The sequence below is a fragment of the Pseudorasbora parva genome, chromosome 16 (assembly GCF_024679245.1).
Source record: "Pseudorasbora parva isolate DD20220531a chromosome 16, ASM2467924v1, whole genome shotgun sequence".
Classification (NCBI taxonomy): domain Eukaryota; kingdom Metazoa; phylum Chordata; class Actinopteri; order Cypriniformes; family Gobionidae; genus Pseudorasbora; species Pseudorasbora parva.
In genome coordinates this window covers 26,250,933-26,277,041 of record NC_090187.1, presented here as the reverse complement: position 1 = coordinate 26,277,041, position 26,109 = coordinate 26,250,933, and the positions used below count along the sequence as shown (strand labels likewise).

At 38.3% G+C, this 26,109-nt stretch overlaps 1 protein-coding gene across 1 annotated transcript in view; it reads left to right on the top strand.

The window, feature by feature from the left end:
• The window catches only part of mapk8ip2 (mitogen-activated protein kinase 8 interacting protein 2), a 48,452-nt gene extending 23,742 nt beyond the window's left edge, over window positions 1-24,710 (top strand). The window contains exons 2-13 of the mRNA XM_067420072.1: window positions 3,899-4,004; window positions 13,748-13,981; window positions 14,068-14,146; window positions 14,966-15,160; window positions 15,828-18,170; window positions 19,366-19,441; window positions 19,636-19,808; window positions 20,122-20,231; window positions 20,329-20,451; window positions 21,854-21,924; window positions 22,289-22,387; window positions 24,329-24,710. Of these exons, the coding sequence (XP_067276173.1) occupies window positions 3,899-4,004; window positions 13,748-13,981; window positions 14,068-14,146; window positions 14,966-15,160; window positions 15,828-18,170; window positions 19,366-19,441; window positions 19,636-19,808; window positions 20,122-20,231; window positions 20,329-20,451; window positions 21,854-21,924; window positions 22,289-22,387; window positions 24,329-24,401 (3,682 nt within the window). The 3' untranslated portion in view covers window positions 24,402-24,710. The remainder of the gene's footprint in view (window positions 1-3,898; window positions 4,005-13,747; window positions 13,982-14,067; window positions 14,147-14,965; window positions 15,161-15,827; window positions 18,171-19,365; window positions 19,442-19,635; window positions 19,809-20,121; window positions 20,232-20,328; window positions 20,452-21,853; window positions 21,925-22,288; window positions 22,388-24,328) is intronic.
• Window positions 24,711-26,109: the final 1,399 nt, after the last annotated feature.

Sequence of the window (26,109 nt, the reverse complement as noted above, 5' to 3'; positions counted from 1 at the left end):
ATGTTGAACCATATGACTTGGTGTATATGAATCCAAAATTAATACACAATATCTTTGAATACTTGAGTCATAACAATTGCAGTTAATTAGTTGATTCCACTTTTAGGGATGCACAATATATTGTCCACCATATCGGTATCGCTTTTAATGTGATCGCCCGATAATAAAATTCGGTCTATATATTATTGGTTGAATATTTCTGAAACATATCAGATGTGCACTGTTCGCTGTGATGGTTTTAAAATATTATTGGAATCACTTCAATAAAAGGAAATACAGTTAAGTGCAATGTGCAGCACAAATCTGTCATATTGGCTACAAAAGATTATAATGAGAACATTATAATTGTGTTCTTGGGACATGGCTTTTAATGGTGAGACTTTTGTTTGTAATCAGGCTAAAAATTTGATTTAGATTAATCAACCAATACATCGGTTATCAGTTTTCAAATATAAAGAATTATCGGTGATTATTGGTGTCATCCTATATACAGTATATAAAAATAACAAATAGTTTATTTGGGTGCAGTTCGCTGTGTACTAGTTGTCACAGAAAAAGCAAGAGCAGCTTGTTAGAAGTATGGAAAAACCACCCAGATTAATTATCACCCTTTGTTTGCTCAGAGGTGGGGAAGAGTTAGTAGTAATAGTTTACCTTTCCGTTTTGCTTTTGTTGTGCTCCAGTTGAGTCAGGTTGCCAGTTACTGCTATGCATGAGGTGCCAGTGTCGACTACAGCCTGGCATCCCTGATTACACCAGCCCGTCTCCTGTCTGTTCATCTGGAATCTGACCCGCAGGTCAGCACACCTGATTAGAATCTACACTTGATTTCCCTTGTGATGTGCATCAGCACAGGGAACTGTCACAAAAAGATTACAGTGGATTTTTTTAACACTTTTTTTTTTGTTTGTAGTTTATGATATATATTTATACATATTTACTTATTTAGCGTAAGTAAATATGTGCATTTGTACCTTTTGGGTTGTTTCTTATGGACACTTGTCCTGTTTCTGCCACAGAATGAAATATTTTAGACAGGTAATTGTGACTTTATATTAACTCTAATGGCAAGGAAAAAAATTCTCATAATTCTGACTTATTTTATATCTCACAACTCCTAGTAAAGAAGTCAGAGATGAGATGATGTGATATAAAAACAAGCCTCTGTATTTTTTACCTCGTTTGACTCTTGACATAGTTTAATGTTGTCAGGTTAATTCAGTGTTATGAAATATATATTTTTTAAATCATGACAAAACATTTTACAGTGCAGATGACAAACTGTTGTATCTGCAATAGACATACAGTTTTAATATTTAATTTTGTTTTAGAAAATACAATTTTAATAGACCTCCAAATACATAATTTAAGCACTGTTTGCTAATCTTCTAGCCTAAACTTTTGATTAGAAGTCAATTTAGAACATTCATGCAGAAAACCCCACAGAAATGTGACTAAAGTACAACATCAAGTACAACTCACTTTTGAACTGTAACTTGCAGATAGGTGTGAGAGCTGAGTCAGCTGACTGGAGCCCAGTACATTTGACCCTAATACTTGGTGGTGTCCACTTCTACAAAAGCTACTTCATTATTTTCAAAACTGCCAGACTGAGCTTTCCTGAATGATCATAGCCCAGGAGGTTTAGACAGCAACTCATATAGCCTAGCACATCACACTACAAGAACCTGAAATTGACTATTTTTGCTTGCTTTTTTTTACTACACCATAACTGAAGAGTAAAGAAAAAGAAGGACTGGCATTAGTAGGACTTCTAGCACTAAAAAGAGTTTCAAAAGACTTCAAAGGTTAAATGCAGGTTAATACAGATGGTTTAGAATAATTTTTGAAGGTATACTGAACGATGTATGGTTTAAAATTAATTAAACAATGTATGGTTTTCAGGAGATGGCTGGTAACATATTTGTCAGCGTAGTTAATCATGAGTTCCGCAGTTTTGACCCGTGACACAAAAACTAGGAATAGCATGAACATTCCTAGAAACCTAGAACAAAATGACTCATTATTGACAAATATGATTCAACAGAGCCAGCAGAGAAATGCTCACAGAATAAAGACCAAAACAACTCAACTAATCAAATGCTACGTTCAGGAAGTATTTCATCATTGCATAAATCAAGTTTGCCCACATAAAGCGGTTTCAAAATCGAGAGAGAGGAATGCTTCTCTTTTAAATTACAATTTACTACATTTTGTATTCTATTATTCTATTTAAATGTTTATAAAATATCTTTATAAAATTATATTATATTATCAAAATCATGCATTCATTTTATTCAATTATGAAAACATTTCTAACCCTGTCTGTCTCAAATTCACAAAAAGCCTGGGAGTTTTCACCTGTTCATTCATTTAAGATGGGCTGACACAATTTTACTAAATGTTACTTTTTAAGGGCACCAGATCAACTTACAGTGAGGGGACACCTCTAATTCAGCTTCCTGCATATTTTTTTATATTTTTTTATTTAAGTTAAGTGCTGTCACAGATATATTGATTATTTTGCAACAGCTTTTAAAGTGGCTTGTCCTGTCAGATTTTAGATCCATAACTAACCTTTATATAATGTGCATTTCATCCTTTGTCAACAATTTTAGTTATTTTTTAGCAATAGTAGAGTAATAGCTGGACAAATTATTAGGCATAATGCATAATACCTACTCACCCCTAAATGGTACATATATTAGTACCATAAAAGGTAAATATCAGTACTTTAAGAGTGCAAATTAGTACCTTAAAGGTATATAGCAGTACCTTAAAGGTACATATTAGTACCTTTTCAGTTTTGTACCTTAGGGTACCGCCCCAGTAACAGCAATGTATCTTTTTTCTGACAGTATATATATATATATATATATATATATATATATATATATATATATATATATATATATATATATATATATATATATATATATATATATATATATATATATATATATATATATATATATATATTTATTTATTTATACATTTATATATACATTTATTTTTTCCGACAAATGCACCAAGTAAACAAGCCTCTCTCCTCCCGACCATTTTTCTTGTTCTGTCTTGGATCCTCCATACATTACAGATCTGTGTGATTGTGACGCTCAGACTGTGAAAAGCTGCATTGCAGCACTGCTGTCAGCCGAGTGGAGCTCAGCTGAGATGAAATCTTCCCTGTGTTAGCGGCTAGCATACACCAGAATCCGGGTTAAAGCATTTTGCTGCGCCAGTGCAGAGGCAAAACAGAGGCTGGCCTTATTTAGCAGCATGCTAACCTATGCTAACCCACTTATAATGAACGGGGTCATTGGAGGAGAGAAATTATGTGGTTTAAAGATATGATGTCATGTACTAGCTGGTGGTATGCTTCTGTGTATATGTTTGTGTTAATTTGTGTGTGTGCATATACCATAGGGTGTGCTAGTCCGAGTGACCTTGTGGATTTCTTAGGCTAGTGACCTGGTGTGCGTGCGTGCGTGCGTGCGTGCGTGTGTGTGTGTGTGTGTGTGTGTGTGTGTGGAATCAGCTGATATGTTGTGGTAGCTCAAATTTCAGATAAAAAATTCCACAGACACACACACACACACACACACACACACACACACACACACACACACACACACACACACACACACACACACACGCACACACACACGCACACTGGTTTCCTTAGCCACGATTAGCAACATCTCATAGATGTTTTTTTTATAGAGAGTTGGTGATATTTTCTAAATTATTATTATCCCTAAATCTAATCATCACAAAAAAAACTGTTAATTTCAGTACATTTCAAGAAATGCATGTAAATTTAATAAATATTTAATTCATGAGCTTTTGAAATATTGAGAGAACTGGCATGTTCATTATTTGGTGTTTCTGTCTGCAGGCCGGCTCATGACATCAGTCTTGAAGAGTTCGATGATGAAGATTTGTCTGAAATCACAGATGATTGTGGCATAGGCCTCAACTACGACTCTGATCCATATGAAAAGGTATGAACCATTCACAAAGCATGATTTTTTCTATTCTATTCTATTCTATTCTATTCTATTCTATTCTATTCTATTCTATTCTATTCTATTCTATTCTATTCTATTCTATTCTATTCTATTCTATTTAATTCTATTCTATTCTATTCTATTCTATTCTATTCTATTCTATTCTATTCTATTCTATTCTATTCTATTCTATTCTATTCTATTCTATTCTATTCTATTCCGTGTTAAACCTACATCTCATTAGTAATAACTGAGATCCTTTGTGCACTATGCAAGACAAGCACTTCAGCTGATTTACTTTTGACACTGGGTGCTGTTTTCTGCAATGAGTCTAGTGTTCTAATATAAAGTGTGATACTTCCTGTTGTAAGCATCACTTTTAGAAATCAGCTCTATCATGCTCAACATGTTGTTTATAGCAAGAGCAGCTAGCAAAGACAGATACTGTAGATATATGAATGTGGCTTTTCACTATTGGAAATAGTGTCATCCCTTCACTCGCCAGTTGGCATGTCAAAGAACTCATTTGCATTTTAAAAGGCTCTAGGTTTGAAATCATAAATATTCACGTGTCCTCATGACAGTAAGTCTGAGGGTCGGTTTTGATTTTTAGCGTAAAGTGGAATTTATGGCTGCTTTCTGGTAAGCTGATTTGATTCTGTTGATTTATGTTTTTATGGTTTTTATCAGTCTGTCTATCGGTAAGGACGATAAAGCTTCAAACTTTAGCACTTCACCATTCAAAGTCTGTTTTGACAAAATTAGCTTTTTTTAGTTAAAATTACAGTTAAATACATTTCTTTGAATTTCAATTCCTTTTAATTCTATTTTAATAACTTTAGAATTGAAATGTAATTCTGCATCCTAGCAAACAGGATTTCTCTGCAAACAGAATTTTAACATCCATTGGAACGGAAACATGAATTTATGCTATACTATAAAACCCACTAATGCATTGCCTTTGCCTTAGTATCGCTCCCTGTGTGTTATGTGTTAATATGGATGGAGTGTGATTAGTTGTATTTGATACTATGTGTGTGTATTTGTGTGCTGGCTGAATTGAGGGCTTGTAAATGTTTTATTGCGGTGGCGGTGTGCCACGGCTGCAGTAGAAGGGCTGGTGACCCAGTGAAATTTGCTGCTATGCAGACCTCTCTTCTCAGCTTTCTGCACCTCAGTCCTATTTCAACAAAACCATTTCCTCTTTCTTACCCTGCTCCTAATTTCTTTTGCCTGTGTTCTCGATGTTCAAACGTGCATGTAAAGTTTCGATTATAACGCTTCACGTGCTGTTGGTGTGTCAAATTGATTTGAACCGCACAATTGCATGGGCATCATAGCATGCAGTGACCTCAGATTGTTCAGTATGTAGGCAAATTGATTGGTTGGTACTGGCTGATGATTGGATGAGCCATATGCAGGCCTTTTACTGATTGGTTGGTTGGTCTAAAAAGTGAGCGGCAGAGTCTATTCCAGTTGAGGTCCGGACAATACTTTTTTGGAATAATAACATATTTTAAACAGTCAAAATAGTCATCAAAGATGAGGATATTGGGCCCTAAGAGCCAACACAGTGGTAAAAAAAAAAATCATAAAAAATAAATAAATGAACATTAAAAGGTAAGATCAGATGTTTCAGATGATCAGGCCATGTGACTGATACTGTATGGGGGTTCGGGTTTTCCTCTTAAAGTCTGGGAGAGTTATTATATATTTTTTTAAAAATAAGGAAATACTACGAACAAACAACGTGCATACTAATCAAAATGCTCTCATTATGAGGAGAAACAAATTTAACCAAGAATTTATTTATTATGAAATGCCGCTAACATGCTGTCACCAGGACTAATGCTAAATATAGACGATATAAAAACATATCTTGTCTAGCCTGACGTGGTCATATCAATTCTAGTCAGAATATGAGTCTGAAACTGCTCCATTGGGCTGTGATTATGGGGCGTGTCTCAACCGAACCAGGAAAGACCTCAATTGGATAGACCTACAACCAATCAGAGCAACGAAGCTACATCAACAGAGCTCAACTGCACTGTGTTGCCATGTCCGCATTTTTTTCCGCGGGTTCTTTTCTATGTCCACGGGTTGAAGCGACTATTATGTGATATATAGACCCATGAGGGCGGATTTTAGCTGGCAACCTAGCCAAAATAACACACATTTTACCCCCCAAACACCATTCTTTTTCCGGAGTCCCCCCCCCAAGAAGCTATTGTTTAGGGCTAGTAGTTGGCGGGTTTTGTGGTAAAAACTTGGCAACCCTTTCAGCACGTGCACTGGAATAAACGATCTTTGCCGATGTTGTAAAAAAAATAAAGAATTTAATGATACACTTTTAATGAGTACTTACGAACATGATCATCATTTTTGAGAGAAATAGTGAAGGTGAATGCATATACAAACAAGCTCTCCGTTTAGGATTCGAACAAATATAATCCAAGCGCCTTTGATGACGTGCATGATTACGTTACTGTTGATCATCTGTCCGTCATCGTCTAAAGCCCGCCCTGATTTCTGAGTGAGATTCCTAAAAAATGTGTGACTGGCATCCAGGCTATATCTTGTCACAAACCCGGTTTGAATGGTCAGAGTCATATAATGTATAATACTGCTACATTCTTGTTTTCTGAAGCATTTTAGAAAACGAATTTTGCTGCTCACTGTGTTTCTTCTTCTACTATTAAAATAACAGCATTCTCTGCAGCTGTTCTACCGGTTTATGTCTTTAGCGCAAGATAGAAGCAATGTGCATGGATAGGAAAGGGCTTGAATGAAGCGTGTTTGGCTTTAGATAAAAATATTTGAGGTTATAGCGCTGAATGATCATTACCATAAATGGCCCTGAGCATTTGTGCAGCTCCGTTGTTTTGACACGCTGCTCACTTTAAACTGTAGAAACAGTAAAGTGGTGCTGCAGTTGTTATTTTGTCTTGCAGCCCAGTTGGAACCAAACCTGGGTCCCCGAATTGGAGATGCCTGGTCTACGCAGTGCATCAGGCTACAGCTTTTCTTTTTTTGCCACAGTTAGCAGCTCTAATCCAGCACACACACACACACACACACACACACACACACACACACACACACACACACACACACACACACACACACACACACACACACACACATACATACACACGCCTGTCCCAGAGGATTATGTCATGTGGAAGCAGCACTGCATTGTGTTTGAAGGGCCTGTCCCTTGTCTATGCAACTAGAGACTACGAAATCACAGAAGACTCCTCTGTGTCTCCAATGTGCCACTAAAAGCGGTTACATAAGAAACCTTCTAGGTTTATACAAACGATAGCTTTTACTTTTGGAAAATGCATTAAATGTCAAAAGTTTTTATTTATTTTAAGATTTAATTGGTTGAATTAACTTCATATTAGCATTGTTAAAAAAGGTCATAATCAATATATGACTATAATAATGCATATTTTGAATAATTTATTTCATATTAATTATTAAACATTTTACATGAATACTTAGATTTTAAAATGCAGTAAAATATTATTTTTTGGGATAATTGTTTGATTATTAATCAAAAATCTAATTTCATTATTCACATGTAGTCTTACTCACCATACAGCCTTTTCTGGTGACTATATGCAATTGCTTGGAAAGATTGACAGGTTAGCAACGGTTACTAAGGGGGGTGGGGCTTAGCAGAGGTTCAGTTCCACACTTCAGAGGCTGCATTTAGACAAAAACTCCATTTAGACAAACACTCGTGAACTTTCCTAAGCACTTCCCCTCTGGGGAATCCCCACCTTCATTTTGAAATGTGTTAAACTTTGATAAGTGGGCGAGGCAAGTTTATTTGGACAGACTCTTGACCCCTCGATTTTGACAGAGGGAGTCTACACAGTGGGCACCTGTGACCTGGAAACCGACCAAAGAGAGGCATTTTATAGAACATCTCAATTCTCTAATTCCACTGGAATAATGCATAGAGGAGAGCTGGAGGGAAGGCAGAGACCCACCAAGCCGAAGTTTGTGCCTAGGTGGAGTTGAGTGGTCGATGGGCCGAGGTGGAGTGATAGGTTCTGCGGCTGGAGGAGAAGCCAGGGGAGACTTATCCGTCGAGGGAAATATCCTCATCCAAATCCTCATAATATTCCTCAGAGGCCAGCTGCAGCTCACCCTCAGCGGCAGGAGTGTGAACGGGAGTGTGTCCATTCCATTTCCTCAAACTCCACTAGCACGGGCACTGGGACAGACGGTGTTGCCGGCTCACGCACCTGGTCATACTCTTTGCCTGGCTCGGTTTCAGGTCGATAGCTAGCTCAGGTGTTGGCGCTGGCATCGCGATAGTCTCAGGCTCTGTTTGTGGTGGGCTCAGGTGTTTTGTCCGTGAGAGATTCTATGAAAGTAAAACCGGAAATCGAGGCTAACATGGCTATGACGTTATTGACAGGCGACGCAGTAACACGGGCCATTACACTGGTTAAAATTGTTAGATTTAAACATTGTTGAAAACATTTGGAATTATGTAAACATAGTCAACAAAATATACAACATTGTTCTAGTGTTTTTTTACACAGCTTATTGTATTATCATTTTCATTTGTGTTGATTTTTTTATATTTTTCCAACAGCCCAAACATGCATACAGGTCTATTGTGCATAAAATAAATTCATAAGGGGGAAACAACTGTAAATAATAAATCAGCTCCATAGCAGATTCCAAGTGATCAAGGGCTTTGTGTGTTCCAAGAGTCTGACCTAGGAAAATTGTCTTGTTCGCACTTTATTCAAACTTTCTTATTACATATTTATTTAAGATTTTGCATGCATGTTGTAAAGTTGTGCCTGGAATGTAAAACTTCCAATTCTATAATTTGTCATGATGCAAACAAAACAACAAAACAAAACAAAAACCCTTATTTCATACTTAATAAATATTATTTCAAATAAATCACTATGAGGCTAAATCTGGTCAATTGATTTTGGATATCATTTGGAATTTTCAGACCACTGCCATGCCGATTGCTGACTGTACATTGCTGTGGCTGGTTAAGGAAGACTTGTGAGCATTTTGGCAGGTGGATGAAAATTACCTGAATGTGGGACCACCTTAAAACAGCTTCTAAGACCTGAATGATACCTCCTGCATTACTCTGTGAAATATGTATAAAAACATTTTGGCTATTTGTGACTGTGCCAATTGTGCCAGTCAAGAACAATTGTGGCATTTAGACATTAACATTTCTAGAATGATTCTTGTATAGATAATTTCCAGCCAAGAGGACTATGACAAAAACTCAAGATCCAATTCCATCCAGACACTCTCACTCTCGCTCCAGCTTTCTCACCCTTGCTCTCCATTCCTTCATGGATTATTCATTCTGTCACACAGAACCCTGGCTCTCTGAATACATTTAACAGATTTGGGTTTCTGGGGTTTTGCATATTACAGTATGCTGCTGAACATTAGCTGAGTAGAGTGCAATATTTGGGGGGAAAACATAAAACAGCATTCACAACACATTTAATTTATGTAATTTGGCATTTCTTAATTAAACTTTTATCTTTAAATTATGTGGGGCACTACTTCCCTCATATGCAGCTTGAACTACATCTGCAGAAAAGAAAAGGAATTTTGATGAAAGCAATTCATGCATTTTATTTTGAAAAGTTAATGCTGTTGGTTTTAAATTGTGCACATTACGAAATTATGAATGTGATTCTGATTATATTATTCATTATTATTATTATTATTATTATTATGACATTATTATATTGTGGTCTATATTAGTTTTGTGCTGTGTGGCCTTTGTTATGTTAGCAGAAAATAGCTATTTCTGTTTTGGATATTCATACATTTTTTTATGAAAAGAGCATGGAAAAAATATATTTTGTAATTGCAGGCACTAATAATTTGTTCACACTAAGTAAATATGGTATTTTTTTTATTTTTAAGGCCCACCTCAGTAGAAATAAAGTGCTTGTTTAAGGGTTAAATCTGCAGTTAGGCTGTTTGATGACTGTGTGTGTGAGAGAGAGGGATTACCTAAGCAGCATGAGATGTGCCATCTTAGTGTCTGTCCAAATTGCTTCTAATGAGAGATCAAAGAAAAGAGGGTGAGATGTTTTTCTTGCAGAACAGGATATGTGTGAATACACAGTACTTATCTGTTGTTTTACATACATTTGTTTGTTCATTTGCTACACATCTACTTTCTAATATTTTTCAACATATTTTATAATGAGTGGTACTGTAGTTAAAAACCACAGATGAATGATTATAGTCAGGATATTGATCATCTCATAGGGCGGAGTAGAAAACAGCACAGGTGGGCGGTTTGCTGCTAACACTGCGATGACCTTTATTTCGGCTTTTACAATATTTATTATACTTTTTTTTTTATTATACAAATTTTGACATTTTGTAGGTTTCAAATATAATTATTTGTAGCTAAGATTTTAAGTTATGTGACTCATGATAATCCTAGTATGCCCCTTTTTACAAGTCTCTGATGTCCCCAGAGTGTGCATATAAAGTTTTAGCTCAAAATACCCCACTGATAATTTTTTATAGAATGTTAACGATGCAGTGTGTAAATGTTTGCGGCATCTAGTGGTGAAGTTGTGAACTTGCAACCACCCACCCTCACCCCTCCCTTTCGAAGCGCATAGAGAAGTTATGGTGGCCGACACAGGACAAAGATGTTGTTGCAGAGAAGTAGTGATGACAATTTCAAAACACTGCTTCATGAAGCTTCGAAGCTCTTCAAATCTTTGGTTATGAGTCAATTGATTGCAGAGCGCATATCAAACTTCCAAAGTCACGTGATTTCAGTAAACAAGGCTGCGTTACGTCATCACTGTTTCACAAAATTTTGAAATGTAAATGGATACTTCCTCATATATTTATTTATTTTTACCTTTGTTTGTATTTATTTTGTTTTCTTTCATTCGTTCTCTGAATCGCTCTCTTCCCCCTGTCCGGGGGCTCAAGCCCCACCCACCGCTATATATCTATATAATTAAAAGCAAATGAGATATGATTACCTGCTGAACATAATGTCTGTTGTACCTTTTTTTGGTTACTAGCATAAATCAGGCATTACTGACTGACTCATTGGGAACTGATGAATAGGTCGTCTTATGAATTATTCAACAGCCCTCGACTATGCAGTGCTGTAGTTAATGTCTCTGCATTAGTATAGATAGTTGTCTGAGACATCAGTGGCATCGCTGCCCCGCCTCCTCCCTGCATGTACTGCAGTATAAAGCTGATGTGTGCTGTATGTTTTGGTGTGTGTTTGCTCTTTTAGCTTATATTTTCTCTCCCTTTACTCCCTTTACAATTTTATGGTGTTTCCTTCACCTTCTATCATGAAGGTTTTATTTTTTTCTCTTTATCTCTCTTTCGTTCTCAGCCTTTGCGGTCAGCATTGAGTGCACTGCATTCATTCATGACTTCTGTGTGAGTTCGGCTGGCTCAGCAGAACTCTTTTTGCTGGTGTAATGCTGACTCCATCTCTGAGCAGGGATGTAAAATCAGTACTGGTCAGGGGTGAGGCCTCGTCCTTGAAAATATTAGAGTGATAGAGTTTCAGTAGAACATTTATAGACTAATTCATGCAGTACAGCTAAAACTACATAATACAGCATTTCAGGCACTCTCCTAAATGTAGTTATCAGTCATAGTGTGTTTGACTGCTGCTGGTCAGGGGTATTGATTTGGATACAGATGGTGTATAGATCCATGCAGTACCAGCTGGTTGTGAACCTAATGCAGTGTGGGACTTTTTAATGACATCACCCACACACATTTGCCAGGCAACAAACAGAATTTTTAGTGTGTGTGTGTGTGTGTGTTCTTAATTGAGGTGAATATCAGACGTTATGCTTATGTAAGTGCATTGACTTGTTTTCCTGGAAGGCCGCTGAAATCTGAGGAGCTATAGCATCGATCACCATCTGCCCTTCCCCACAAGACATGGTTCTCTCTGCTTTGTTCAGTCCATCCACAGTGTTTCTATTTTAAAGATAAAATAAATTCAAAACGAATAATTTTTTACTTTCTTAAAGGGTTAGTTCACCCAAAAAGGAAATTTCTTTAATTAATGACTCATCCCAATGTCGTTCCACACCCGTAAGACCTCTGTTCATCCTCGGAACACAGTTTAAAGGGATACTTCACTGCTTTTTCATATTAAACTATGTTATTCCCTTAACTTAAACGAGTTGATACGAGTTGAGCTAAGCTAAATGCTATCAGATCATCACTGCGCGTCAGAGAGATTAAGTGCACGCACTGAGACGAGAGAGGTATGTATCACCTCTTTTTAGTTTAGGGAATAACATAGTTTAATATGAAAAAGCAGTGAAGCAACCCTTTAAGATATTTTAGATTTAGTCCGAGGGCTTTCTGTCCTTTGAATGTAACTGTATGCCCACTTGCTGTCCACGTCCAAAAGGTAATGAAAACATCATCAAAGTAGTCCATATGTGACATCAGTTGGTTAGTTAGTACACTCTTTTGAAGCGTGTTCCTCAAATAAGGAATCAAACAGTCATGATTCAAGATTCGGATTGCGTGTCAAACTGGCAAACGGCTGAAATCACGTGAAATTGGCGATATGAATCACGAATCAATCTGCTGATTCACGACCGTTTGATTCTATATTTGAGGTTTGAAAACAAACGCAGAAAAGAAAACAATGCTGAATAAAGTCGTATTTTTTGTTATTTTTGGACCAAAATGTATTGTTGACGCTTCAAAAGAGTCTAACTAACCAACTGATGTCACATATGGACTACTTTGACGATGTTTTCATTACCTTCTGGACGTGGACAGCAAGTGGGCTTACACTTACATTCGAAGGACAGAAAGGCCTCGGACTAAATCTAAAATATCTTAAACTGTGTTCCAAGGATGAACGGAGGTCTTATGGGTGTGGAACGACATTGGGGTGAGTCATTTATTAAAGAAATTTCATTTTTGGGTGAACTAACCCACACGTGTGGTCCTATTGAGTGATTCTGAATCAGAGCCAGATAATTTTAGTCAGACTTTTCACTAATCAATCAAATGTCTGATGGTAAAATTTAATCCTTCCCTCCCCTAAGTAAAATGGGCTGACTGTAAAGGAGTATTCTAGGCTTATCAATAATGTGATAAACAATAATTTCTGCTTTTAAATATGCAGCGATAATGGTCCTAGACTAATTTTTATGTATTTTTACAAACTGAAGGATGTCAAAATTATTTTCTTTGGTAATCAAGCTCAAGTTCTTGTTTTAAAAAAAAAATATTTTTTATATCTGAAATATACCTTTAAAATCACTGTTGGTTTTTACAGTCAGAAATATATGCGCATTTGTCATTAAACATATCTGCAAGATGGAGTTTGTTTTGCCTGCAACCATCTATATATAGTAACGTGTTTCAAAAATGATGTCCTGGCTAGCAGTCAAGTCTTCATCCAGGCCATGATGAACATATGGCCCAACTAATGCATGAAACACAACAGAGAAAAAAAAATCCATGTTGAATCATATATAGTAAACACAAGAAGCATTTTCTCTGAGCTGGAATGTTCATGCTGACTGATATTTATTTTTTGTTGATAATCATTCTTCCCTAGTCCATTCAGTCACCTTGCCCATTTGCAGGCTTCAGTATTGATTTATGGTAATGTTTAACAGTGCTATACCCGATAAATTATATTTAAAGTATTTTTCTTTCTATTTTCCTCCTTTGTAAAGGATTGCTTAATTTTGGAAAAGAATGACTTTCACCACCCAGTATGCTCATTCCAAGATGACTTCCAAGAGTTTGAGATGATTGATGATGAAGATGAAGATGATGATGAGGAAGAAGAAGAGGAAGCAGATCCTGATGCCCCTCCCTCACCATCAGCATCTCCTCCCCCCTCCCCTACCCTGGGCACCCTCAAGAGCCGCCCAACAACTCTTAACCTGACTGCACCAGTTTCACAGGTGCTTCAACACACCTTACACTATCAATAAATCAATAAATATATGTGTATCAATATTTAAACTCATCTTTTTTGTTCTAATCTCAGGACTCCCTGAACAACAACAGCAATGTTTCACCACGAAAGTCAAGCTGGCAGGATTCTCTTCGAAACCCAACTTCACAGGGTGATTATACACACACACACACACACACACACACACACACACACACACACACACACACACACACACACACACACACACACACACACACACACACACACACACACACACACACACACACACACACACACACACACACACACACACACACACACACACACACACACACACACACACACACATGTTGGTCTATGTGGTTTACAGGGACTCTCCATAGGCGTAATGGTTTTCATACTGTACAAACCGTATTTTCTATCCCCTTACACTGCCCCTGCCCCTAAACCTACCCATCACAGGAAACATTCTGCATTTTTACTTTCTCAAAAAAACATCATTTAGTATGTTTTTAAGGCCATTTGAATTATGAGGACATTTGATATGTCCTCATAAACCACATTTATAGTGTAATACCAGTGTAATACCCATGTAGTTATACAAATTTGTGTCCTCATAAACCACATAAACAGGCTCACACACACACACACACACACACACACACACACACACACACACACTCACTCACTCACACACACACACACACACACACACACACACACACACACACACACACACACACACACACACACACACACACACACACACACACACACACACACACACACACACACATACACATATGTATGTATTTACTTAGCACCTTTTCAAAAGTTCCATAAATTCAGTTTGTATGCTCTAATGTATGTATGCAAACTATTCAGGAAATTATTGCATTACAATCTGATTGATTGATTCTGTCAATTATTATTTATTCTGGATATTTCTGTGACGATAAATCCATCCCATTGTGACTTAATATTTTAGGCTGTTTGTCTCCGAACCACTCTTGCCTTGAGGACGGTTCCCATGTGACCACCTCATGCCCAGGGGCTCCAGACACCACCAGCTCTGCCAAAGGTACACCCTCAAACCCACCAGGACATTGCGGCCTCCATCAGTCACCTGGCAGGCCGCTGCTGTACGACTTTGAGGGCAACAGACGAGAGCGTTCTGAATATGGTAAGTAGTGTTGTCAAAAGTACAGACCGTGATACCAAATCGGTACTGAAATGTAAAAAATGTGACGCTTTGAGCGCTGTTGAGCGGAATCGAAAAACCTCTGATTGGCCATTGTGCTCACGCGATCATCAACTAGGTCTGTGATTGGCTACTACAATCAGCGCTTCACAAACATGTTGTAAATATACATCAATGATGCTTTTCACAGTGTGCTTGCACAGATAGATACGGAGCATTTGAATGAAGGCATCTATCAGCCTACCGGTCCGCTAGTTGACGCCTGCTTGTGCTTTCAAATGCTCCTGCTCCCGCTTTTAAAACACTTTCAAACACTTCCATGTTCTTTCAAACCGCTGCCGTGCGTTGATCATTGTAGCCAATCACAGGCACATCCGATGAGCGCGTGAGCACAATGACCAGTCAGAGGTGTTTGCGATTACAGCTTACCAGTGCTCGAAGCATCAACCTTTTTAAATTTTCAGTAACGATTTGGTATCGCGGTCGGTACTTTTGACAACACTAGTGGTAAGACGTCTGATCATGTTGATAATGGCAAACGAACCTCCAAAAACATTTCTCATTTTGTCTTTTTCTTATTCTTTTCAACTTATCTCAATTGCCCTCCATCTCTTTATTCTTACTATCAATTTATTGTCTTCCAAACCAGGCTCCTTTGGTCAACATAACTCGTCAAGTGGCTCTGAGGCAACTGAGGTGAAACCTGATGTTGAGGAATCTACTTTAAGTGAGCTTATACCCTCGGTTGATGACTGCACTTCTCAGTGCTCCGACACAGAGGTTGACCACGACCTAAATGGCCACGCCAAACTTCGACCTTGCCGCTCGCGACCCACCAATGACACCTACACCGTGACCACAGAGACTGCTGATGACCTAGAGTTAGAAAACGATGGCACAAGTAGGTGTCTGTCCTCAACTGCACCTCTTGGAAATGATGCTGAAACTCCACTATCAGATGAGGAGCTGGACAAAGACTTTGCCATTGACTTCATGAGTAAGGATACCTATGATCAAACCTGCAAGGAAGCTGGGGGCTCTACTTACATTGAGTTCCCCTGCATTGAACCAACAGAGTCCATTTCTGTCTCCAGCTACGTGTCGTCCAGTCGATCAGACATCCTTGATGCTATGGATGAACCTCGAAACATGCATCAGGGCCAATCTGCTGCTGCAAATGACACAACTTCTCCTTCTTCTGATCCAGGTATTGCTGATATGAATGCCAAACGCTATACAGAGTCAGACCGCCACAGCGATGACCTAAGCTCTCCTGGTTCGGACTCCGATATTGAAGGGGAAATTGAGGCTGCATTTGCGTGTGGTGGTCCACTTGCTAGTAACATGATTTCCTCCATCTCAGAGACAGAGTTGGACCTTACAAGTGAATCCAGCAGCGGGCGCTCCTCACACCTCACCAATTCCATTGAAGAAGCAAGCTCCCCAACCTCAGACCAAGAACTGGACCAAGAGCTGGACACAGAGCAGGACAGCGGTATTGTAGGTCTAAAAGCGTCTCTTCTTCTGGGACAACCTGACCCAATTAAACAAGACCTTTCACCAGGCCTGGATCCCAGCCCAGATATGTTCCAACTAGATGATGGCCAAGCTCTGATGGGTTTGCAGAACGTAGATGACGAACAGGGTTATGAGCACCAGGCTGATCCAGACGAGACTCTTCCCCCTGCCGTACCCTGTGAGGATAGCAGCTCTCAGCAGTTGTTGTTGAAGATTGAGCCCGACCACAGTCTTGAAAGCTTCAAACGCTCCTTCTACTTGCCGGTTGGCCCCAAACTCATGCCCTCTGTGGATGACTACGATGGTAACAGCGAGGGAGAGTCCGAGTCAGAGTCCGAGGACGAGCTCAGTGAAAACTCAGATTCTCCTTGGCTTCTCAGCAATCTGGTCAACAGGATGATATCAGAAGGCTCCTACCCAATCAGCTGCCCAGAGGAGTGCTTCAAACGCTCAGCTTCCATATCCGACACCATCTCACCCTCGTCGGACCTAGAAACAGATGCTTTCAATGAGACAGATGGCTGCAATTTGCAAAATCAAAAATCTGAAGAAAAGTCACAAGAGGTGACTACTGAAAGGTCAGAAATGAGAGTGGTGGAAGAGAAGGAGAAAGAAGCCAGCTCCGTATCTGAAGAGGGACAGAAGGAAAGCAAGAGTACAGACTCTTGTTTGTACATGAGCAACCCTACATATGGCACCGTTACACCTGTGTTTATGGCGAGATTCGATCCAAGGACAAAGAATTATGAATCCAAAGACTTCCCATCCCAGAACTCATTGAAAAACAAGCAGAAAGAGGAAGAGGAGGAGCCAAATAATGACTTAATGATGGAGAGAATGAAAGAGCTGGACTCTCCCAGCTTAAGTGAGAGCATAATCAGTGACAAGGACGAGGGACGGGAGACATGGGTTGATCAGCTTACTTTGCAGCGAATCACAGAAGTCAAAAACAGCCTTACACTGGACCTCCCAACAGCACAGACCAATCACTGTTTCAGTCTTACTTACTCAACAGATAATAATGAAGATGAGCAAGATACCTCCCCTTTTCTGGACGATCTTCACAAGGCACCTTCACCCTATGGAACCGAGACTTATTTGGACAGCTCCCCACCTATTGACGAAAGTGTACGAGAGTTGAGGAATGCAACCTCCGACCGGCCCATTGATAACTCCTTGGCATATGATTCAATGAAGTACACCCTAGTGGTGGATGAAAACACAACGCTTGAGCTGGTGAGTCTGAAGCGCTGTACCTCTGTTCTTAGTGAGGACAGCGATGGACTCTCTACTATCTGTGATGAAGAAGTGGTTGATGAAGACGAAGACATTTACGGGCAGAGCCAGTTGGTAGAAGACATGAGACCCAATTTGCTGTTAAGTTCCTCTGAAGAGGACTCCTCCCCTGAGGCGGATTTGCCTTTCTCAAAGAAGTTCCTCAATGTGTTTGTCAACAGCACATCACGGTCCTCCAGTAAGTGAAATTTAATAATCTGCACGATATGGATAGTTTACGCAAAAATGAAAATTCTGTCATCATTTAATCATTTCCATTTTGTTCCAAACCTGTAAACATAAGGAAATGTTTTGAAAAATGTGTTTTTATGCATACAATAAAGATTTTGTTTTTGACCCCATTGACTTTCACTGTATGGACAGGAAGAAAGTAAGTCATATAGGTTTGGAACGACATGAAGGTGAGTAAACGATGACAGAAGTTTTGTTTTTGGATGAACTTTCCCTTTAGTTGAATAAAATAATATCAAACGTCCCATTTTTATTTCTTTGAAATACTTCTTAGTGCCAAAAATCGCCACAGCGATGACCTTTGCTCTACTGGTTTGGACTCTGATATTATTGATATTAAAGGGGAACTTGAGGCTGCTTTTGTGTGGTGGTCCACTTGCTAGTAACCTGATTCCTTGAGAGACAGAGATGGATCTAACAAGTGAACCCAGCTTATAATGTCTCTTGCTGGATTCAAAGCTAACTAATATGATAATAAAACAAAGCTACTGTAAAGGTTTAATATGCACAAAGGGAAAAGGCTAAACAAATTGTTGTATATTACCTAAACAAATTACCTAATTAAATTTGCTGTCATTCACAGAGCCATTTCGAGCACTTTTAGTACATTTTAGTAGATATTTAAATGATCATTTTACATAATTTAGGAGGCTGTCTTGCTGAATAGAAAGGGTATTTAATAATCCTAATGAGATGACTTCAGAATATAAAGGGTTTTCTATGGCATGCTTCTAAATGGATTTTGCAGAACTCTGTGACACCCGTGTTGGGTTTCCAATTTTTATGGGGACTTTCCATAGACATAATGATTTTTATACTGTACAAACTCTTTATTCTATCCCATACCCCCATTCCCCTCATGGGGACCAAAACACACACACACACGCACGCACGCACGCACACACACACACACACACACACACACACACACACACACACACACACACACACACACACACACACACACACACACACACACACACACACACACACACACACACACACACACAGCGGCGTAGCATAACATTTTGGGCCCTGGGTATAAACCATCTTGCTTTACACACACACACACAGAGGGTCTACCTTGGGATTTATACCTCAGTATACAATGGGATAATGCATGTGCACTATGCGTGTTTCAGGCACAGAGTCTTTTGGGCTTTTCTCGTGCACTATAAATGGAGAAGAAAGAGATCAGACTCACAGAGCGGTCTTCAGGTGAGTAATGCTGCCCACGCTATAACCTAAAATCACCTAGATCTAATCAAAAAGCTTCCAGGCTGGTTTAAAGTACACAAAGCCTCAAGGAACTCTTATTTTTCAGTATCTGTCAAAACACTTAAAAATGACTGCTATGACTGATAGCAATATTGCAAGCAATGGGGATGCAAGTTTTAATGCCCACGCTGCAGGTTCATCCCACGACATGCAGATGAGCTGGAGTTAGATGTTGATGATCCATTATTCGTTGAGGAAGAGGAGGATGATTACTGGTACCGTGGGTACAATATGCGCACAGGGGCCAGGGGGATTTTCCCAGCATACTACGCCCACGAGGTTGTTGGCCAAACAAAAGACCTGATGAGTAAGTATTTAAATAATACTTTAATATTTTAATAATAAAAAACAACCAGTCTTATGTTTGAGGAGTCCTATAAAAATAAAACTCTTTTTATTTTCCATAATAAAAAAAAGGTTTATTTTTTATTTTTTATAAAGAGTACATAATACAGTATGTATATGTTAAAGACTTTTTGTTAATATTGATTTGTCCCTCTGGTAAGTAAGTAATGTGTGACTGTTGTCTTTTTTTTCTATTTCTTTGGCCTTCACATCTGGTCTCTCTTTGTTAAAGCACTTGGTGAGTCAGCATTGTCTGTACATGTGTGTTTCCATAGCAATGAAGAGGAACCCTGCTTGGATGGAAAGCTTCCGAGTGCAGTTCCTGGGTTCGGTGGAGGTTCCTTATCACCAAGGCAACGGCATCCTGTGTGCTGCCATGCAGAAGGTACCGTAAACAAGAAATTGATCAGTTTGTGATCACAAACTGATGCACAATGTTTTATCATATGATGCAAACTTGAAATGATGCGTTTGTTTTACAGATCGCTATGGCGAGGAAGAGGACGGTGCATCTTCATCCCCCATCTATTTGTGAGCTAGAAATAAGCCTGCAGGGTGTGAAACTAGTCATGAGTTTGGATGATGAGTACGACTTTTCAGGGGAGGTGAGAGAGAGCGTGAGAAAAATAGAGCGAAAACGTGCATACAATATTTTTTTATGGCTCTGCCAGATATGACAGTGGTCTTTATACCCAGTCAGCCATGATTGATTTGTTCTGCAAAAATACAAAATAGTCCAAGTTAAATAGTTTAAGAAAAAGTTTGTCATATTCAGTTATGGTGAGTTTTTATTATTTATTAAAGGGGGGGGGGGGGGGGGGGGGTGAAATGCTGTTTCATGCATACTGAGCTTTTTACACTGTTAAAGACTTCCCATCCTAAACATAGACAAAGTTTCAAAAACTAATGTTGGACGTTTGATGGAGTATTTCTGTGTCAAAAATACTCCTTCCGGTTTCTCACAAGTTTCGGCGAGTTTTTTTCTAGTATGGCTCGACTTGACGTTAATAGATCGGAAGGTCCTTGTATGGGCTGTACGGGCTCTTCTCCCGGTTGGGTGCGTGCGCGCGTGACTAGAGCGAAAGAGGAAATGCACGCCCCATAAACACTCTTTCAAGGTGCAGATCCAGTCATCCGTGAACACTTCTGACGCGCCTTATGGTCGCGCTCCACTTTATTCCTATGGTTGACGTCGAGCGACTTAAACGCTTCAGCACAGCATTCCAGGAAGGCAGCGCTGCATTTGAACCGATTTGAACGCAGAAATGACGGGAAGCTTCACAACATCGCGTCAGTCGCGTCTAAAAGTGGATCTCCACCGTTCACTGCTGTCACAGGACTTCACCAAATCATACCAAAGAAGTGTGTTTTTGACGAAGCGGTCCCAGCGATAAAGGTTCGGTCCTGCTTTGGAAGCAGCTGGTGAGTAAAACTGCTTCAAATGTCTATGCTGTTGGCAATCGTCGCGTGAGTAAACATCTGTAAACGACACGATTGTGTGCTTCGTCATTCAAATGCGCTAACGGACTCCATTGTTGTTCTCTGTACGTTATGCTAGTCTGGACGTCACCGCTTTGCGCTCGTCATTCTTTAGCTCCGCCCACACGATACGCCTCCAGGCACTCGTTTTTTTCCGGAAAGACTCGGTACAGCCCATATTTCTTTTATAAATATAATAAAACTAAAGACTTTTCAGAGATATGAGGGCTGCAATACTACTCTATAGGTACTCAAGATTGACATGAGATTGACTTAAAGTGTTTCACCCCCCCTTTAATTATATTATTTATTATTTAGCTACTCTTATGAATATGACTGATATGACTCTTTATCTCATGTGAGTGTAAATGATTTTAAACAATTATATTTTAAACAAATATTATTTATTTCTATGTGCATATATTTTAATTAGGAAAGAAAAAAAACACCTAATAAATAAAAAAAGCAACATTTATACAGTATTTTAAAAATATTTAATATTATTCCTCTCCTCCTTTCTTTCCATAGTTTGACAGATGTAGTCACTTCTTCCAAATGAAAAACATCTCCTTCTGTGGATGTCATCCTAAAAACAACTGGTACACACACACACACACACGCACACACACACGCACACACGCACACACACACACACACACACACACACACGTCTGGTTCACTTTCTTTGTGGGTGCTCTCCATATATGTAATGGTTTTTATACTGTACAAACCGTATTTTCTATCCCCCTACACTGCCCCTACCCCTAAACCTACCCATCACAGGAAACATTCTGCATTTTTACATTTTCAAAAACACATAATTTAGTATGTTTATGAATCAGGCTGGTCCCCACAATGTAGGTGATCTCAGGTTTATATTACATTATGGGGACATTTGGTAAACATTGGAACATATTGCAGGCTAAATAAAACCCATCCCTCTCTCTTTGTGTCTTTCTGCAGTTATTTTGGTTTTATCACCAAGCACCCGATGCTGAACAGGTTTGCATGTCACGTCTTCGTCTCTCAGGACTCCATGAGACATGTAGCCGAGTGTGTGGGGTGAGTCTAATGCACTTAAACGTCACACAATGACATTCACAATGAACTTTTGAGACAGAGAAAAGAGATCCAAAATGAATAGAAGAAAAGAGTGGATAAGACAATGAGAGTGACTGGTCTGCTCCATTATCAGAGCACAGAATAGACTGCTGTGTGAATTATTAAAGCTTTTCTCTTTTGGAGAAGACAGGAAACTTGAGTTATGGGCCACAGCAGGAGATGGCTAGCCCTGCCACATTTCATAATATGACCTTATGAACATATACACATTATTTAACCTTATCATTTAGCATAGAAATGGGGGGAAAAAAGTTTAAGAGGTTAGTTCACCCAAAATTTTTAATTAAATGATATCTTCGGAACACAAAAATATAATTTTGTTGAAATCCGATGGCTCAGAAATTGACACCAATGTCATTTCCTCTCTCAAGATGCACTAAAGGCACTAAAGACGTTGTTACAAAGCCCATCACACTCCAGTGATTCTAAAATAATTTTATGAAGCGACGAGAATAGTTTTTGTGTGCAAAAAACAACTAAATAGTGATGGCCGATTTCAAAACACTGCTTCGTAAAGGTTCGGAACCGTTATGAATCAGTGTATCGAATCAGCGGTTCAGATCGCCAAAGTCACATGATTTCAGCAGTTTGGCGGTTTGACACGCGATCCGAATGATGAATCGATACGCTGATTCATTAAAGGAACACTCCACTTTTTTCCACTTTTTAGTCCCTTAGATTTAAACAGTTGAGTTTTACCGTTTTTGAATCCCTCCAGCCAATCTCTTGATCTTGCGGTAGCACTTGTAGCATAGCTTAGCATACATCATTGAATCGGATTAGACCATTAGCATCGCGCTCAAAAATTACCAAATACTTTATTTTTTCAAAGATAATATTTTTCCTATTTAAAACTTGACTATTCTGTAGTTACATCGTGTTCCAAGGCCAACGGAAAAAGAGAAGTTTTGAATTTTTGACTGATTATTGATAGGAACTATTCTCTCATTCCTGCGTAATAATCATGGAAACTTTGCTGCCGTACTATGGGTGCAGCGGCGCAGTGATATTACGCAGAAAATAGTTCCTAGCTATATCGGTTGAAAAACAATCGCAACTTTATTTTACGCTGGTCTTGGTTCATGATTTAACTACAGAAGAGTCAAGTTTTAAATAAGAAAATATAGTGAAAGTCTTTGGTCATTTTTAAGGTGCAATGCTAATGGTCTAATCCGATTCCATGATGTATGCTAAGCTATGGTAAAAGTTCTACCGCCAGATACAGAGATCGGCTGAATGGATTCAAAAACGGTAAAACTCAACTGTTTAACTCTAAGGGGCTTAGAAAATGAGCCTTTTTTCCAAAAAAAGTGTAGTGCTCCTTTAAGCTCCAAGGTTTCACCTTTTCAGCAAAAAGCGGTGTTTTGAAATTGACCATCACTTCATAAGTCGTTATTTAGGGGGATTTTTTGCGCAAAAAAAACACCATAAATAATTATCGTCGCTTTATAAAATGATTGTAACGACATCTTTAATGCCTTTTATGGGTCTTGAGAGAGGAAATGACATTGTGGTCAATGGAGGCCTTTCTGAGCCATCGGATTTCAACAACAATAACTTCATTTGTGTTCCTAAGATGAACAAAGGTCTTACTGGTGTCGAACGGCATGAAGGTGAGTAATTAATGACATAAATTTCATTTTTGTGTGAACTAACCCTTTAAGAACATAACTAAATTAAGAAGAGTGAAGTTATTAGGCACCTAGAAAAAAAGTGTTCTGCTATGTACACACATTACGATAATAAAATGGTTTGCCAACAGCATTTCACAATCATTTCTGATTGCTTAGAACACAGCTTGTTGTGAAACTCTGGTATTTTTGCTATATGCATATCGCAATGTATGTTCTGATCACGTATGTGTCTGTGTGCTTGTTTTAGACGGGCATTCCATGAGTACTACCAGGAGCACTTAGAATACGCCTGTCCCACCGAAGATATCTACCTTGAGTAGAGGAGGGAAATGGTAACCATGGCAACTGCTGTCCCTCACGACAGATGTCTGTTCCTGGGCTTGGCCACTATGAGGCGCCTGGCAGCCTTCTCAAATGTAACATAGGCCTCATCTCTTTATTCTCTTCCTCAGCTTCTCTTGTTCACGCGACATGAACTGAGCTGAATACTCTACATAGGCTCTTAGTGGTCTGTCTATTTATTTAAATGTTTATCGATTAATTTATTCTCTTCATTGAGATGAATTGCCTGTTTATTTAACTTTTCTACTATATAATTAGGGACATGGCTTGGGGTGGATACATAGGTTTTTTTTTTTTTAAATATATATATATATATATATATATATATATATATATATATATATATATATATATATATATATATATATATATATATATATATATATATATATATATATAGTCCTGGTTTAGAAGAGGCAAAATATGACTTCACATGTTTGAATGCATGGCTTTAAGGGTTATGCTCACAAACACATACACACAGGAGAAAACAAATAATGTCTAAAATCGAAAGACAATGAAGGGTTTGAGTCTGAAGACCAGGATTGTTTGTATATATGTATTTGTCCAATTCTGATACATTGCTGTACTGGGTTTGTACTAAATAGGACAGGGCAGTAGGACGTGACCTGGAAATGTTGATAGGTCTACAGATTGTCTGTTCCAATGTAGTAGAAGGTTTCATGTACGTTTCTGATTTTACCGCAATGTAAATACTGTACAATTAGGGACAATTGTAGGTGAATACAGATACTTCATTACATCATGGTATGCAAGTATCCTTTGCCATCTGTCTGCGAATGAAAAAGTGGGACGGATTGCAGGTAGGCAGGCTGGGTGTAGATGGCTCTATGGTTTGGTCAATATTATGAAGTCAACATATTTGACCCCAAAATCACAACTAATTAGAACATTTTATTTTGTTTAACGAAAATGAAGCCATTATGATTCTTTGAATCACAATTTAACACTTACAAATACTGTAATGCATCCAGATGTTTAAATGTTACATTTGTTTATAATTTTATAAATTTTAACTGCTATTTTGGCATTAGTTTTATCATAATTGATCACTCACAATTACAGTAATGCATCCAGATGTTTTAGTGTTTAATTAGTTTATCATTTTCATAATTTCAACTGCCATTTAGGCATTATTTTCATCATAATTGATCACTCACAATCCAGTAATGCATCCAGATGTTTTAGTGTTTAGTTTGTTTATAAATTTACCAATTGTCACCAAAATGTTGGCATTATTTTTAACAAAATGAATCCCCCACAATTATAGTAATGCATCCAGATGTTTACTGTTGAGTTTGTTTATAATTTTCATTATTTTCATTGCCATTTTGGCATTGTTTTCATCATAATTTATCACCCACAATTACAGTAACGCATCCAGATGTTTTAGTGTTTAGTTTGTTTATAAATTTACCAATTGTCACCAAAATGTTGGCATTGTTTTCATCATAATTTATCACCCACAATTACAGTAACGCATCCAGATGTTTTAATTTTGAGTTAAGTTTTTCATTTTCAGTCATTGATTATTCTTAGAAACACAGATGATAAATATCATACCATCAACATTTTTAATTAAAATCAGCCAACTGAGCTACAAATACTACTATAATGTATACATAAATTACATTATATATATATATATATATATATATATATATA